General features: G+C 33.6%; 4 protein-coding genes across 4 annotated transcripts in view; 2 read left to right on the top strand and 2 right to left on the bottom strand.

Moving 5' to 3' along the window:
• Positions 1-1341, bottom strand: part of LOC105618782 (cytosolic carboxypeptidase 1-like) — a 31655-nt gene extending 30314 nt beyond the window's left edge. The window contains exon 1 of the mRNA XM_012200314.1: positions 1244-1341. Within this exon, the coding sequence (XP_012055704.1) occupies positions 1244-1341 (98 nt within the window). The remainder of the gene's footprint in view (positions 1-1243) is intronic.
• Positions 1342-5797: 4456 nt separating this feature from the next.
• LOC105618900 lies at positions 5798-7769 on the top strand. Its single transcript, XM_012200430.1, has 4 exons — positions 5798-5803; positions 6565-6735; positions 6805-6933; positions 7033-7769. Exons 1-4 carry the CDS (start codon positions 5798-5800, stop codon positions 7219-7221), a joined length of 495 nt encoding a protein of 164 aa, XP_012055820.1. The 3' UTR covers positions 7222-7769.
• A 1592-nt stretch (positions 7770-9361) lies between these two features.
• Positions 9362-11777, top strand: LOC105618785. Its single transcript, XM_012200316.1, is given in 3 exon segments — positions 9362-9860; positions 9863-10701; positions 11322-11777. Coding segments are annotated over 3 exon segments (1650 nt in total). The 3' UTR covers positions 11634-11777.
• A 531-nt stretch (positions 11778-12308) lies between these two features.
• Positions 12309-13028, bottom strand: LOC105618786. The gene has a single exon (XM_012200317.1). The coding sequence runs from the start codon at positions 13026-13028 to the stop codon at positions 12309-12311; it is 720 nt and encodes a 239-aa protein (XP_012055707.1).
• Positions 13029-17336: the final 4308 nt, after the last annotated feature.

Raw genomic sequence — 17336 nt, forward strand, 5'->3', positions numbered from 1 at the left:
AAGGTAATTAGTAAGTTAAGTAACGTTAAGTTAAGTACGTAAGTTAAGTTAAGGAACGGTAGTAAGGTAAGTAGGAAGGAAGGAAGTAGGAGAGTAAGAGAGAGAGAGAGAGAGAGAGAGAGAGAGAGAAAGCAGGCAGATAAAAAAATAAGAACAAAAAGATTGATGTTTAGTGATAAGATATTTATTGATAGCTTACTAATTACAGACAAATTCTTTAATGGGTGTACTTTTCTGTAACATATACAGTAGTTTGAAACACATATAAAAAAAATACTAAATTTTAATGAATATTTGTTCGAATAGTTCTAAATAAATATTTACTAAATGTAAACTTATTTATTTGATACAAAAGTCATTCATTAGATTTAACTATTATTCTTATATTGAATAAATATTTATTTACTGTAAGTAAATGTCCTATTGTTAGTACTATTCAAAGAAATATATATTTAAGATTTAGTAAATTTTTTTCACTATCTAAATGTTCTCAAAGAGTTAAAGAAATGTGTGAGTTACTGCATTAAGCATTATATCGGTGCGTCAATAAGAGAAGCTAAGGTGATTGAATGAAATCGTAGGATACGGTGTAACAATCGTAAAATTTCTTTGCGTCGGTTTATTAAGTGGGATAACTGAAATGAACATTATAGCTTTGTAGACTCCTTTAACGATGATATACTCGACGTCTTTGAGCCGAACAATAATAATTAATGTATATGTTTAGTAACCAATAATGCTACACGTTCAATTGGTACATAAAAGCTAGCTCAAGCGTAACGAATCGCGATGCAATTTCGATAAAAAGAAAAAGAATATATCGAATGAAACAAATTCAGCGTTCACACGCGAATATATGTCAGAGATCAGATTATTTTTCATCCGAATTTATTACCGATTTGCGAAATGTATTTTAAAGTCGCTTAAGATATTCAAACTATTAAGGAAACGTGAATGATTTATAATTATAATAAATAAAGCGTGTGTTATCGATGTAATTAAAGTTTTTAAATTTTCATAAAACAGATCTATTGCTGATATCAGAAAAAAAATTTAATATCTTTTGCCTCGCTATATAAATATATAGCAATCATCAGAAAAGCATATTGAAGTAAATACCGCATACAGAGCTTACGCGACCGTACATACGATCGTCGACGCCGGAAATCGCGACAGAGATGACGAGCACGCACGTACACACATATACACACAGAAATACGATTCTGTCTTCTAAGCTCTTTACTCTTCCTGCTGGACGTCGGCCGTATTCTCGTCGACTGGTTGCATTGTCGCCATCGGCTGTCGATTCTCCTTGTCGAATTCCACCGACGTACCTTTCATGACTCTCCCTCCATCTATTTACTTTTGTCAAAAGCCGAATTTCGATAAGTTATGACTGATTTAAGAAAGGGCTCTCGGGAATAAAATTTTTCTCGGGACTTTTCCGGAGTGATTTGACAGATATCTGTTGTGAGAGAATTGTTCTTCGCGATGCCAACGACTAGATACAAGATCTTGGCGAGAGCGCGAAATTCGCGAAGCGATCCTCACGCTTCGCCACTCCACGGCGATTTGACGTTTCTGTCTGCCAAAACTATGTTTAAATGCAGACCGCGCGCGCACACACGCAGGGCGCGTCTATTTTTAGCGACGGCCGCTTCCCGAAAATCGCGCCCCCTTTCTCTTATCCCGGCGATAACACCCTCGCGTCATCGACCGATGCGCCGCGATGCATCGCCGAAGTCTCGACGTAAGAAAGTGTGAACTTCTTCCTTCCTTTTATCTCTTTCTATTTTAGAGACCGAAGTAACACGATTTATTAAATGAAGAAAGAACATGCATTCTTTGCAATGGATAGGATTCGTTCTATATTTGCATATAGATTTATTAACATTTTTATGTCGGACTTGATTCTTGAAAAATAAATGAACATTTTCGAAATCAAATAATTTACAAAATAGAGAACTGGCAGAACACGAAACTCTCTCCGCGTCTTTTACAGTGTGAGGATCTCAAGAAGCAAAATCTCAAGAAAATAATTGCTGTTTATTTAACGAGTGCCATCAAAGATCATCATCGCGTTTGGTTTGCCAAAACGAAAAATACTTCCGCGATTTTGCTATAGACTTCCAAAACGTCATCGGTTCTGCTAGAATGCGAAAGATGTGGAAATGAGTTACGGCGAGCAGGTGAACATATTGCAAAATTTTATCTAGTTTACGTATTATTTTGTATGACGTTGAAGAAATATTAGAAGTTTCTAAAACCTACGTGAATTACTTAAGGCAGATTTGCTTAAATTTTTTTGAAATTTTTTTGAATGTCCAAGTGGCATTTTGAAAAGATCCAATGAAAGACCATCTCATTTCGGTAACAAGAATTGCATAAAAAATGAGTATTGTTTTTCATAAATTTTCATTGTCAAACGCAAAACAATTTTTAATTATGATCACTGAAAGCAAACATTACAGTAACATTAATATTAATTAATCATATAAATTAATATAGCACACGTACACAATAGTGACATTGTTGAATAGGAAATTATAACATTTAATTATATAACAAATTATATAATAATTATTTAACAGAAAGCAGTTTTGCAACTGTTATAAGATTCTTCAATACGATTAGTCTTATTCTTAGATCCTTATTAAATTTAAACATATAAATCAATTATATTATGGAACAGTAGCTTTTTCTGCTGAATGCAACCATTAACGTAATAAATATTAAATGAAAATAGACCGATGAGATTAAACACACGTGAGCGAAAAATGCCACATTCGAGGTGATTCTTCATATTTAATATTTCTTGTGAATTTATACAGTTTCCAGTTCAAGCTAACTGTAAGGATAATTTGTCAATCTTGAAACATAGTTCTAAACCGAAACGAGTAATCATAATTAAATTGATAAATAATTTAATAATATTGATACTTGATGTAATTACTGTTATATAATATTGGTGCTTGACGTAATGTTATATAATATTGACTGTTATATAATATTGACGCTTGACATACTGTTACTAATGTTTTGTAGGATAGCGAATATGAAATCTGATTAGCAGAACTCATGCTTACAATTAGATTCTTGATTTTTGTTTAAATTCAATCAGAAAATCGATAATTTGTAACAAAAAGTTTCTATGAATGACTATTCGATGCAATTAAGATGCCACATTGGAAAAAAGATTTGGATTATTTATTTAATTACTACCTAAAATCATAAAATCAGAGGTATTATCAACGGCGCGATATTCGCGTGCGGCTGTCATATTGGCGCATGTTTATTCACGTGCGGCACGTTCGCCGTCATAAAGACATTAAAATTGTGCACGAAACGACACATGATGCGTTATTAACGGAACACGACATTCGTGGAGTTTATCAAAAACAAATCGGCACGAGACACATCGAGATGAATCGTGTTAAGAATTGAGGCGAAAAGGGAGGCGTTAAGAAAGCAGCCGTAATCAAGCAGGAAATGCGACTTGCTCTTCAAAGCTTCTTCTCTTTCGAGGATAGCATCGTAGTCAGCGATCATGTACGATCAACACTGAAATTACACGACCTCCGGGTTGAACGACGACTGGCAGTGTTGAACAAAACCGAGCAACCAAGCTGTCTGACAATTAAGTGTACGAAGCTCACTTGTTGATGAACGCGAATTCGAGCAATCCTACGGATTGATTAGCGAACGTGCGAAGTTCCACGAGCACGGTCGAGTTCTCACGAGGCTTTCCTATCGATTGCTGTAAAGGCGCTTTGGTTCAAATTGGTCCACGCTCTCCTCTCGCCGGATTAGTCCATCCTGTGAAACTCAAGTTTTCGAATTCGATCAACAGCGCAAAGAATCATGGTGAAAGAAAACTTCCATCATGGTGAGGATCTGATTAATCTTACGATAACTTCATATGCTATAATTACACATGTAATTATTGCTGATGATGGCATTAATATAATTTAATTTGCTTCACTGTAAGTAAAGTACAATATTATTATCGTATATGAAGGAGAAGAGTATGAAATGTTGTATGTAAATTAGTATTTAAATTATAGTCTATCTCTTGAAGTGAAGTCACAGCTTGTAGATTCCTTGCTCGTAATATTGTTAACTTGACTCAATGATAATCGAGGAAATAAATTAAACACTGTATTATTTATATAAAACAAATATTTTTCAACTCGTGAAAAATACAGGTAAAATAAGATTGAAATCTTAAATTTTATATAATATACAATATAAATGTTTATATAATCTAACATTCGTAACACATGAATTATCGTTGAGAGTTAATAATTTCAAAGTATTTACAAAAATTATCAGTATTAAATTTATTTTAAAAAGATAGATACATTCTCAAGAATAAAATATCAAAAACTCCATTTTTCATAACAGACAAAAAATATTCATAGATATGTCATAATGGAAGAGACTCATGTTAAAGTATGTCAAAGAAAAAGAAACATTCGATTAGATTAATTGCACATTTATTATAATATTTATTACCCATTTGTTTGATCAACAATAATTTATCATCAGTCAGATTGCCTCACTGCTAAATTTTTTTTCTTTCATCTAATTCTCCGCAGGACGTTATCAGCGATTCTCATCGAGACAACCATACTCATCGACGAAATTGCATCTTTACGTCATTTAGCATTATATGTATGTTTATCTGATCAACGACGCGGCAACGGTTGGTATAAACGTCGGTAAATTTCAGCCGCCAAATTGTCATCAAGGTGACCGTCATGTTCGGCGACGATACACCCACGCGACTCAAACGTCACGTTTCCGTTCACGCTACGGTGTTAATAACTATCGGATCGACAACATGGCACGAGGCCAATAAAAAGGACGCTGCATAGAGCATGAATCGATGAAACATTAGAAATTCAAATCCAACGTTCGTATAAGACGGACACTTGGTCTGACCACGCCTCTTATTCATGACCTAAGCACAAGAGCATAACCGGTTCACGCGACCATTTTCAACATTTAAACCCACTCTATGGAACACTCACGCTATGCGGTATTCTATTCGCGCACATCAATTTCTCCTTCGTCGTCTTTCGCAAATCATGCGGGAAGGACGTTTAGGGTTGCAAAGCGATCAATACGCGGCGGATTTTATTGAACGCTACAATCTCGCGCGATCCATTCTTTCGGAATTATCTTTATCGAGTTTTTGAGAACGCACACATAGAAATTCCCGATAGGAACACATAAAATAGTCGCAAAGCGAATCTTTTGAGCTCCGGTTCTATTCTAAATGCAACGCCTTAATCGTAATCCCTTAAAGCGTTCCTCTTCGAAAGAATCGAGAATCGAAAGGCGGAAACAGAGAATATCTATATATATTAATCGTTAAGAGAACCAGATAATAACAAGTTCATAAGTTTATGATCAAGGATATCAACAAACGTCGGCGATACATTTAACCGTTAAAAGAATGCTTGGTTTCGATCATACTTGAAGTCGATACTGAAACTGATATCGAGGCCGCTTCTCACCGGCTTTCTTGAATTGCGTTACGAGTTCCGCGTTAAAAAAAAAAGAAAAAGAAGAAAGGATAGTACGCCGCATTTTGCGTGTGCTGCCCGAACGATCGGGAGACGAGACGACACAACGAGTAAACGTTTGTAGAAGCAAAAAAAAAGCTGCAGATGATGTTCGACAGGGTGGGGCTTTACTCTCCAGGCCGAGAATATATAAATCGCAGGTAGGGCTGAAATTCAAGTTAGTTCGAATACGATCTGAGGCTATCGGCAATCTACAGAAATAAGAGATGCGGGTGAGTCGTTGCTATCAGTGATTCATTACTGTGGAACTGTTGTTATTGTTATTCTGTTCGATTATTTGCATATGTCTGGCGCCAATTTGACATTAAAATGAAACGGAATTTCTTCCTATTTGTTTTTTATAAAGTGATACTTGTTAAATTTGTCAGTGATTTGCAGTATTTCTGCTTTAAATTTTTTAATTTATATTTCACAAAAAATGAAAGATTTAATTAATTGTTGTTATTTATAATATATAGCAATATTATTTATATAAAATCGTAAAAATTACTTTATTCTTACTGTACAGATAATATGAAAAAATAAAAATAGATCAAAATAGCGAAATATATTCATAGAATTATTATTGTCATACGTACTGCGCTGACGTCATGATGTTTTCGTGAAAAGTAATTTCATTTCTTGTTTACTCGGATCATTCACATGCAACACACGAAATTCAATGAGCAAATCTCATTTCAAGAAGTTATTGCGGATGTTTCTTATCTACGCTTTTGAGAAATAATAAACAAACGCATTATACCCTAACAATACCGATAATTAAGAAAACTTTAACTTAAATATATAATATATAATAATAAATATAATTGAAATATAATATATATAAATATATTAGAATATATTATAAATATATTAGAAGCACTACTAATTCTATATTTTAATGTTGTGTTTTTCATCTAGCTATTTAAATATAAAATCTAAATTACTATGTAAACGTATTTCGAAATGTGTTTAATTTTAAATTTGTTTGCAGGGTTCATTGTCATTCGTAATTTTCTTCGCGGTGATAGTTGGAGTAGCAGTATCGAAACCATTATGGTCGACTTTAGTCAGCACTAATCATCTGTATTCTATGCCCGGAATTGGACAACAGCAATATCTTGCCGCATATCAAGATACGCATTCTCCCTATTACATTTACAATGTATTACAGACATAAAATATTCTACAACTAATGCTTTAATATCATCTGTAACATAATGCGTCTTTTTAGATGTATTCAAACGCGGGAGGTATATCGAATACTCTTCATGTTAGCAACACACCAGAGATTTCTCACTTTCCTGCTTACAGTTTCTATTATGAAACACCAATTTATGATATCCGGATTCCATTAAATCCTGTAACTATATTATTTTAATGAATTTTTATTCAAAAAGATCACTCGAGTTGTACACTGTAAGCTACATACACAAATGAATAATAACTTGTATTATTCCAGGTTTATCCTGTGCTGACACCATTTTATCCAGGAATATCTCCGGCACTTCCGCCAACATCGACAGAACAATCTTCCGATGAAAACGATTACGATGGCATCGAAAAGTTAGATACGAAAGTCGATCCGAATACAGAGACAAAAAACCCAGAAAATACAGATAACGATTCCATAACTGTGGAAGCAATATGAGATAATTCTCCTTGATAAGTGTACAACGTAGCGTATATGTGAAAAGTTACAATAAGTACTATCGTTTAATACGACAAATGTTCGCTTTTTTAATGTTACTTTTATATTTATGTTATGTTGCGCTACATCCAAGATATGTGTTAAAAAATTCTTTTTGACCAAATTTTTATTAAAAGAGAAAAATAATGCATTACATTCGTACGCAAGAATAGCGTCTGATATTTGTAAAATTAAGATTTTGTAGGTTTCACTTTATTTATCTTTTCTCTATTTCAAATTATCATTTGAAAGTTGCTTGAAGTTATTTGCAAAATAGAGAGAGATGTTGATATTGAAAAAAATATCAAATATAAATATATTTGTTAATTTAAAAAGTATTCATATTAATATCAAATAAACAATTAATATATCAAATAAAATTTCGCTGATTAATATTTATAATTGAAATAAAAAAAGGAGAATTTAAGTTTTAACTATTTTTTTAGTAAAAATGAACATGCTTTCTTGATGTTTTTCTAATATAAGCAATATACTTGATTTCGCTGAAATAGCCCTTTAAAAGCATATTTAGTTCCCACTTGTGCTTCTCTCCCTTCAAGTACCTGTTATCCTTAGGTCTTTTTTATAACTAAGTTAGTATACTTTTGGAACTTAAAATGAGATAGGTATATATTTAATATTTGGCGAAAGCGAGGAAATATTACTAGTGTAGTCTATGTAGGAATCTGTAGAAATAAAAAAAACACACCTCTTGTTATTCGGCGAATAACAAGAATAAAATAATATCTAATGACACTCTAAAAGATAGAAATCTGAACATAGCCTAAGTCTTAAATACACATATACAATATAATATGTAATTTGTACATCTCGAAACTTTTTCATTTTAATTGAAAAATATTCAAAATTTATTTATATTGTAGTATTCTCCTTTGTATTGTAATAATATTGTTAAATTTGTATGTAAAAGTAATAATATTTATTTACATGAATGATACACTTCTGTTTCCTGACATACTGCTTCTATTGACGTACTTTTTCCTAAATCTGTCAAATCCATAGTGATTTTTTTACATCATTCACAGCCAGATTCATTCTTTAAATTTTCTTTTTCAATAATTAAGATCAATCCATACTACTTGCATCTACACATCTTATTCATTCGCATGCATAGAACGAAAAATATAGCAATGTGGATCATCGACTTGTCCTTGTTTAATACTTGATAAACAACAAGAATAAAATGAACGTTGCGAGTATCAAGTGGCATGCACCTTAGACTGTTAACTCGCTTATACGTATACTATAGACAGATAATAAGCTTTCTATAAGTCATTAGTCTTAAAACACTAGATGTAGTAAACCTTAAGAAAGTGATCAATTAGCCTGGATTTACAATAGATTTTTAAGCCGTAAGAAATGGACGATTACAATCAATTATTCTCCTCGCATTCAACTGTAATTGGATAGTTTCTTATGGTTTAAGACTTAAAATACCTATTGTAGATCCGAACTTACAGTTGAATGAAAAGAATAATCGACTATAATTGGTCAATTCCTTATAAAGCTTAAAAATTACAACTATTGTGTTTGCGGGGTAAAAGTACTATGATATTATATAGCACAAAAGTTTGTGATTTACGCACATTTATGCACTGTTTCTGATAAAATGATATAAACTAATTATATTATAAATATATTAATGCTTTTATTTAAAAGTATTTAATATATGAATAATTTAAAGATCTTATTCGATATTGCATTTCTATACTTTTTCTATTCTATATTTGACATCGAATCTAGAAAAATCTCGAATTGATATTGAATATCAATAGCTCTATTGTAAATAAACAATCTCTATTATAAATTTATTAACAAACATTTATTAATTTTTCATATCAGAAAAGCTATTTATTAAATCGACAGAATTCGATAGATTTGATATCGCCTCACAAAGAACAGGATAGCGACGGAGTAACTTGGCTTCGATAAATCAATCGTTGTTGCAATGAAAAAAACGTCGAGGTCACTTACCCCGAGAATCCAAGATAAAATGGGGTCAAAGATGATGAGAAGTCTTCGAGTCCATCAGTACATCGATTTCCTTGGAACGCGCTCGTCGATATCGACGTTTACAAAAATGATTGTTCGCCATGGAACGTTATGGGCAATCGCAGTGCTGGTTCTTCTCGCGAGTGTATCATTTTCGGAATCTGTAAAATTGCGAAAACCACGAAAGAGGACCACAGCAAGAACTCCATATCAACAGTCCAGAATTGGATCGGTAATCATAAGAGTGATGCATAAATATTCTAATGATGATATCACGCGTAGTGCATCGGCTGGTTGTACTAACGGCAATTGTAGAAATGCGCACAATAAATTTAACTTTGAACCTGTCAACGAAGCGATGTCCGATAAAGACAATTTCCTCTCAGACGAGGAATCATTGCGTTACGTCGTGCATCCGGAGAAATATGAACATTTCGTGATGAGAAAGAATTCAGGACACGCGAATAGATATAAAAGGAACTCTACATTTTCGGAATTACATTCATCAAATACAGACGATTGTACAGTGGTTAATCATGATGCGAGTGAAGTATCAAAAAACGTAAATAAAGGAAATTTTACGAAAAAATATACAGACTTCCGTTATACAAAACAGTTTCACTAAATCCGTTCAATAAATACACAAAGAATCTTTCAAAATTTTTAAGTGAAGCAAGCAGAACGAGAAGAAGCCTCACTGCTGATTCTTCGCAAAGAAACGATAGTGACAGTGGTGATGCAAGTAAAGTACCAAAAAACGTAAATAAAGGAAATTTTACGAGAGTTCCGCTATACAGAATAGTTTCACTAGACGGGCTTAATAGATATATAAAGAATTCGAAATTTTTAAGTGAAACAAGCAGAATGAGAAGAAGCCTCGCTATTGACGATTCTTCGCGAAGAAACGACAATGACTATTATGCACAGCGAAAAGCCGCCATGGACAGATATTATGCTCGGCAGCGTGAAATAAACGCGCGATACGCTAATCGAACAAGTACGACGCCGCGATTAAAGTACAACAACGTGTCGCCGACAAGCAATGTTACCCTGTTCAATCTCGGACGTATATATTCTAATAAAGACTCGACGGCGAGGAACACTGCAACTTTTCTTCATCCATCCAAAAAGATAGATCCAATATATAGCAACGAATCGCGATACAACAAAATACCAACGGAACTGGACAATCGACGAAACTTCGTTCCTGAAATTGAACCCGGTTTCAAATCTGACACGGATTTGTCTCAAGTAAGAAGCAGCGATAATAGCGAAAGAAACGCATTGGATTATTTCGTCACACCCACGCCCTGCACGAATTTATCCTCAAATGGCACTTTCACGCCGAAAACGCGATCCAAGCAGGCACAAAATTACACCAGTGAAACAGAGAACATCGAAGACTGCGCTAACAATTCAGCAGATAAGGTGCATTAATACAATAAATATCACTTTTACATCTCTTATGAATTTCTATCGTTTCAATTTTAATATAAAACTTTTAGAATGAATGTCACTCTGAAGAGTGAAATCTCACTCTTAAAGATTGAAAATTCAGCTACTCTTTTTTAAGATTGGCTCAATCTTCACTCCTTAGAACAAGATTTTACCCCAAAGAACTCAGAGAGTATTTTTTAATTGCCTTAGTACAAAATGTATTCTCTAAAATTTTTTTGAATAAAAAAATTAATTTCTCTCTGAAGAATGAAATTTCACGCTTAAAGATTGAAAGATGAACTACTCTTTATCAAGACTGTCTCTATTTTCGCTTTTTATTCCCATAGCAAAAATGTCATGGTGACATGCGAATGTTCGCTTTATCACAGGTAACATTACTATGACATGATTATGAAGCGGTCATAAAAAATTGTACCTCACTGTAATGCTGCTATGACATGTACAAATTAAGATAATAATGTGACCTTTTGGTAATCTCATAGTGACAATTTTGTGAGCCTACTGTGACGTCATTGTAAAGTTTTTTACTATAAGAGTAGAATATTCTATTACATAATATCTTACGGATTATTATATGTTTTATTTTCTAGAATAACACCGAAGGCAACCTACGATGGGGAAAGTGCGAAGGAAAAATTATGTATCAACACAATTTGCTTCTAGGATTAAGGGGTCCTTCGAACCTTGACGCTCTGTTTGAAGTAATCATTCAAGGCCCTGTCTGCATCACTTGCGTAGAAGCGTTGCGATATAACGAAACTAGAGCGACTGTCGCATTGGATTCCGGAGGCCGTGGATACGAATATGCAAAACTGAGGCTACAGGGTTACGAGAACGAAGGATTTTCCTACATAATAAAGGTTTGGGGTATCAATAAAATTGGTGAGGTTTGCGATAAATAGTAGGCTAATCAAGATACAAGCAACGTATAAAAATAAATAAGCTAGGTAACATTATGTCATACACGTATAAATCATTAATATGAAAAAATCATTAATATGAAAAATTAAGTAATATTTTTATAAATATATTGATATGTTTTATGACATTGTTTGTTTGATCTTACTTCGTATTAAGAACAAATAATCTTAAAAAACAAGACAATCTTAACACATACGAAAGATACATCACAAAAAATAAAAAAAATTTTTCATAAAAGATATCTGCGCAAATAATCAAAATATTAAAGTACTTATTATTATTCTTCTGATTCAATATTAGTGTAGAACGTAGTGTTATTGTAGATAGAATTCTTCAACTTGTCGAATATCTGCATTGTCATGTAGATTAGAGATTATATACTCAAACAATTGCAGTTCAATGTAATGGCGCAATCAATGTACTAAATGCCAATTGCACAGCTGCGCCAACAAGCATTGATTATTCCTCAACGTGTAGCAATAAAGATTCTTACTTTCTTAAAAAAAATTAAAGAAATAAAAGAAGGAAGCAAGAAATTCTGACAAATTTTATATTTATTCACACTGTAACATTCATTAAACAAATTCACGAAGCCTTTTTTTTCACCTATTTATCATCATTCAGTTCTAAATATCAATATTTTCACTTTGCAAAGTTCAAGATCTCTTTGGAATGGAAATCGGAAGAGGCTGCGGTGGTACATCTGGTATTTTTTCTCGGTCGTTTTTCGTATGGGTTCTCTTCTCGTCGTGGAAACTTGGTAATAGATGATCGGAATCGATGTTCCTCGGCGTGGTAGCTGGAATTGGTTCCAAAAACTCGTAAGGCTGGTAATTGATGTAGTAAGTGCCAGGTACGAGATGTGGGTTGAAGCCATTGTACGTATAGATGTACGGCTTGTAGTAGAGGGAATGATAGTTCGGATAGAAGGTCAATGGCTCCTGCTCGTTCTTCTTCGCAGAGTTCTTCGTACCGTTTTTCGGATTGTTTTCCTTCTCACGATCGGTGATAGCCGTGTCTTCATGTTCTTTTGCGATACCAAAGCTCGTCGACTCGGCTAGGCGCGACGTTGAGGAAGAGGTCTGCGCTTGGTCGTTCCTGACCGCTTTATCAGCAGCGAACAGGGGATAATGCACTACTTCCGGCTCGACAAAGTGAGATGCTATCTGCGTATAATAGAACGGTGGCACGTAGCCGATGGCGGTTCGATGGAAGATTGGTTGTATCACAGGGAATGCTCGCGACGGCGATAGATTCTGATTGCTCGTAATCACGGCATTATACACCCTCGGTACCTTGAGGAGACTCCGTCGCGATCCTTGAGGAGGCGCAGCAAATGCGATAGTAGTTAATGTGCACAAAATTAGCAGCTTCATCTAGAAAAAATATTTTTCCATTAATCTTTTAGTTTTTCATAAATAAAGGAGGATATTAAAGAGGGGCCATGCTCTAAAAGATATAAGTAAAAGAATAATTTTTTTTTGTAGATTTTGACTGGATACGATAAATTATTAAAAAATTCATGGCATTTGGAGAACACCTTGAAAATTAAATAAGAATATTGAAATTTGGATAAATACACCATATTCGTACTCAATTTTCAAAGTGTTCCCCAAACGCACCTTTTTCGGCAGAAATTGGCCTCTTTTTAACATTCTTCTTTATTTTTTTTTTCATCATAATAAGGATTTCTAGTTACGTATAAAAAATATAATAATTGCAGAAGGATTCAACATAATAAATATATTTTATATGATTATTATATAATAGTATTGTTCTTCCTAATAAGGAAATGATCGAAAATATTCGAAATGACGAACAACGCCGAGAGAAGATGGGAGTGTTTCTGTGAAAGTAACTGACACTATTATTGTTTCTGGAAAAGTAACTGATACCAGTGGCGCAAGTGCCTTGCGTGTGAGCGCGCAAAACACTGCATACAAATTCGAGAGCCACGTGCACGGAATGTTACCCCGGCTATGCTCATAGGCGTGTTCTCGAGATTGAATTATTGCATTTGAATTCCTATCGTGTTTGAAGTTCAAGCTCCCAGAACAATATAGCTGGTGAAATGTTACAAAGCCGCAGACCAGCTTAACAAATAATGTTTATTGATTTAAATCTCAATCTGTTGTATCTCATCTGTTATCAACAATATAGATTTTTAGTGAAAAATATAAGATTACTATATAAACAAAATTACAATAAAGAATCAACACAATCGAACTTTCAATTTTTTTGATCGATATTTATAGTCGATTCTTATATTTAAGTCTGTCTTAAATATTGTCGGTATTCATAATCTATTCTTATTTCAAGACTATCTTAAATAATGTCTTAAGATGCTAATGTGGTAAGAGGCTAACGTGGTTTTCTAATTGGTTCGTGACATGTTGAGACTGTTTTAAATATAAGACGATTTTAAAATAAAAATCGATTACGAAATACCTTTGTCTTTATTACAAAAAAAATTATTTAATTTTACATCCGTACAAATTTGTTTTTTGTTATATTAAAAGTTATATTAAAATATACATTTTGGATCAATATATCGAGAATATTCTCTCTATGTATAGTGAACAGGAAACAGACGCCAAGTAGAAAGGGTTGAAAGGTACGACTAAAACCTGTCAGACAGCGTAGGTTTCACAAGGCGAATAATTAAGATCACGGAAATATGTACATGGCATTGTACCGGTGAATCACCTCATCAGCATTCATAGCGTCACGATGTCATTTGCACGTATCATTTCCTATCTCCAACAGATATTACTGTCACCTTGTTGAATCAGCTCGTCCTTGGTTCTATCAGAATTATAGTTAGCGGAGCGGTGCGTATTACTCGATTCGTATACTCACCTTCACGTCACTCTTATCAATTTCCGTCTCCTGTGCGTTTCCTATACGGCGAAGAATCCACGAGAAGCTGACACCACAAGTAGTAAGAGCGCTGCATGAGCCCGTAGTATATATGGCCCATAGGGTTCCAGGGTTCAAGTCCTGCCTCCCCCACTACGAGCGACTCTCGGCGAAAGTACTCTCCGATCACTGTAACGTCCAACTTCGGACCAGCCTATATCAGCGGTAGAACTGCAGAAGGACAGCCGTTTGCAATATGTCTCCTTCACCGATGCGATCGAGTATAGCATACAAGCGAATGATTCCTGGGACGCATGTTTTCGAGAAAACCGCTTTTGAAACGGTATACATCGGCTCAATAATTTAATCACAGCAAATAGCAGACATGCCATTTTTATATAATTGCGTCAAATGCATGATATATATTTAATATCTTTAAAATCCAGATTCTGCCGCTACACGAATTATGTAAAAAAGATCAAACAGAATTTTAATTTTATGTTTTAATAATTATTTATATTAAATTTTTATGTCAAATTTTCGAGATTCTTTGTATACTTAATACACGTATTACTATACATTTATGATCAAGTTTATGCAAGAATGAGTAAAAAATAAGACTCTACATTTATATATGTGTATAGACCGTTTTCAATCATTTCTGACGTATTAACGAATACTGAATCTTATTCTTCCCAACTGTTATCTGCAAGGTATTCAATCAGAAAACAAAATGACAATAATCCGTTTTTCCTGCGCCATCAATTCATAAATAACTCGATAATAAGTCGATTTCCATCGAACAAAGTAGTTTACCTTGGTCTCTCAATTCTAATTACAGGCCATTATAATTACTACATGTATTTGTCCTTGAAAGTGACACATACGGAAATGGCAAAAGATATATATTATGTTTAAAAATATACAATAATCGTATTTCTTTTTGCACAGCGATGTCAATTTATTAAACGAAATGTTATTATTATCGTACAATACTGTTTACAATAATTACAAACGATCATTACTAACAAATTCTATTTGAATAAAATTTAGTTTCTTTTGGGAAACTTTCGAGCATATAACATACGTATAAGAATTATAAGCGAGTGCATTCAAAAATTTCATAATTCTGATTTCTCTCATTTGATGAACTCGCGTTCCGTGTTTACCGTTATAATTATTAATATATAAGTTCGTGAAAGAATAATAAAACGCTGGTATGGGCTTGCGACGGAATTTTTACGTACAATAAATCGCGCTATAACATCCAAAATTCCATATACACATATATCAGCCGTTTTTACGACGTGCAAAGCAAGAAAAGCGTCTCGTTGGAATTCATCATGCATAACTTAGTAAGTCAACGCACTTGAACATCAGCGTGTATGCGTAGAAGCGTAAACACTACGTGCGAATTCCTCGCGTAATCGCCTCTCATTATTCTTTGTTTGACGAAGATGCATTTGGTCGCTTCGTGCCTATATCAATACTTCTAATGACTGCTATAGCAAAAACCGAACTTTCAACTCGGTTCACACTTACATGTAAACGCATTGTTATTATGAATTTTAATAATCTAAAAGAGCGCATAAATACTTAAACCTAGCTAGTGAGCAATTAAAATCTTTATCGAAGCTGCCAAAATTCGCGATTGCTCGAGCATTCTTTTTGATTATTTTCGAGTGACACACAATTATGCCTAAAACTTTAACATAATGAAAAACACAAGCAAAATAACGTATTCTGATATACACAGTTTTTAATAAGTCTTTATTCTTGTTCCTATTGTCTATGTTTTTTAATCGTGCAATTAAACCTTAAACACAATGAAAAACACAGACAAAAGGAAAAAAATGTTAAATTTTAATAAATATTTGTTGAAATAATTTTAAATATTTATACTAAATGTAAATATATATATTTCTTTATTTGATACAAAAACCATTAATTTGATTTAATTATAAATTTTTTATTGTACAAAATAAATGTTTCTTCAATATTATTCAAAGAAATATGTACTAGGATTTTTTGTAATTTATTGTAATTTTGTAATTTTTGTAATTTTTTTTCAGTACAGAGAATAACAGATTTTCAACCTATCAGAAACTATGTATACAGAATGTACGGTTTCTGATTAAAATCTGTTATTTCCTTAAAATCTGTTATTGCCTATGCTTTTCATTGTGTTTAAGTTTATATTATATACGCGTTACATTATAAATTGTTTTAGCTACTCGCCACACGATGATAATAAAAGATAATATAACAACAACCACATTCGCGATCACATCAAATATGATATCCGATAAATCGCCGACCGATAGATCAATCGACGATTTAATTTTAGTCAGATCGACTCAATTGGTATGTAACAGATTCGTCGCAGCAATAAGATCGGGAAATTCGGTAGGAAGAAAATCATCAGTAGCACCAATGGTGACAGCAGCAGCAAAATGTTAGCGTATACCACCAACCACCAGATCGACAAAGTTCCCAGAACCGGCTCTAACATTATGATCCCCCGCCGGTCAAGAGGTCGAGCACACGAGTATAAAAACACGAGTGGGAGCAAAGCACTCGTATTCCGAGCTATCCGGTTTTATGAAGGTAAAGTACTCCCCGATCATGCTCGGTCTTTCATAGTTGGATGACATTCCGAGGGATGCGCTGAAAACAAAGAAAAATCTTTTGAAATATTCCACGCTCTTTTTTCTTCTGATATATCATATATTGCCTTAAAGAGAACTATGTTATCTTTCATCACTACTATATTCTAATATACATTGAAAATTTCAATACTGAAAAAGCTGTATATATATTACTAG

Source organism: Atta cephalotes (genome assembly GCF_000143395.1).
Source record: "Atta cephalotes unplaced genomic scaffold scaffold00018, whole genome shotgun sequence".
Taxonomy (NCBI): Eukaryota; Metazoa; Arthropoda; class Insecta; order Hymenoptera; family Formicidae; genus Atta; species Atta cephalotes.

Excerpts from the sequence above, each read along its gene's own strand:
- LOC105618900 (XM_012200430.1), top strand. Across the intron at positions 6,736-6,804 it reads CTCCCTATTACATTTACAAT|ATGTATTCAAACGCGGGAGG; the intron begins GTATTACAGACA and ends GCGTCTTTTTAG. Across the intron at positions 6,934-7,032 it reads TCCGGATTCCATTAAATCCT|GTTTATCCTGTGCTGACACC; the intron begins GTAACTATATTA and ends GTATTATTCCAG.
- LOC105618786 (XM_012200317.1), bottom strand. The coding sequence starts at position 13,028 with ATGAAGCTGCTAATTTTGTGCACATTAACTACTATCGCATTTGCTGCG.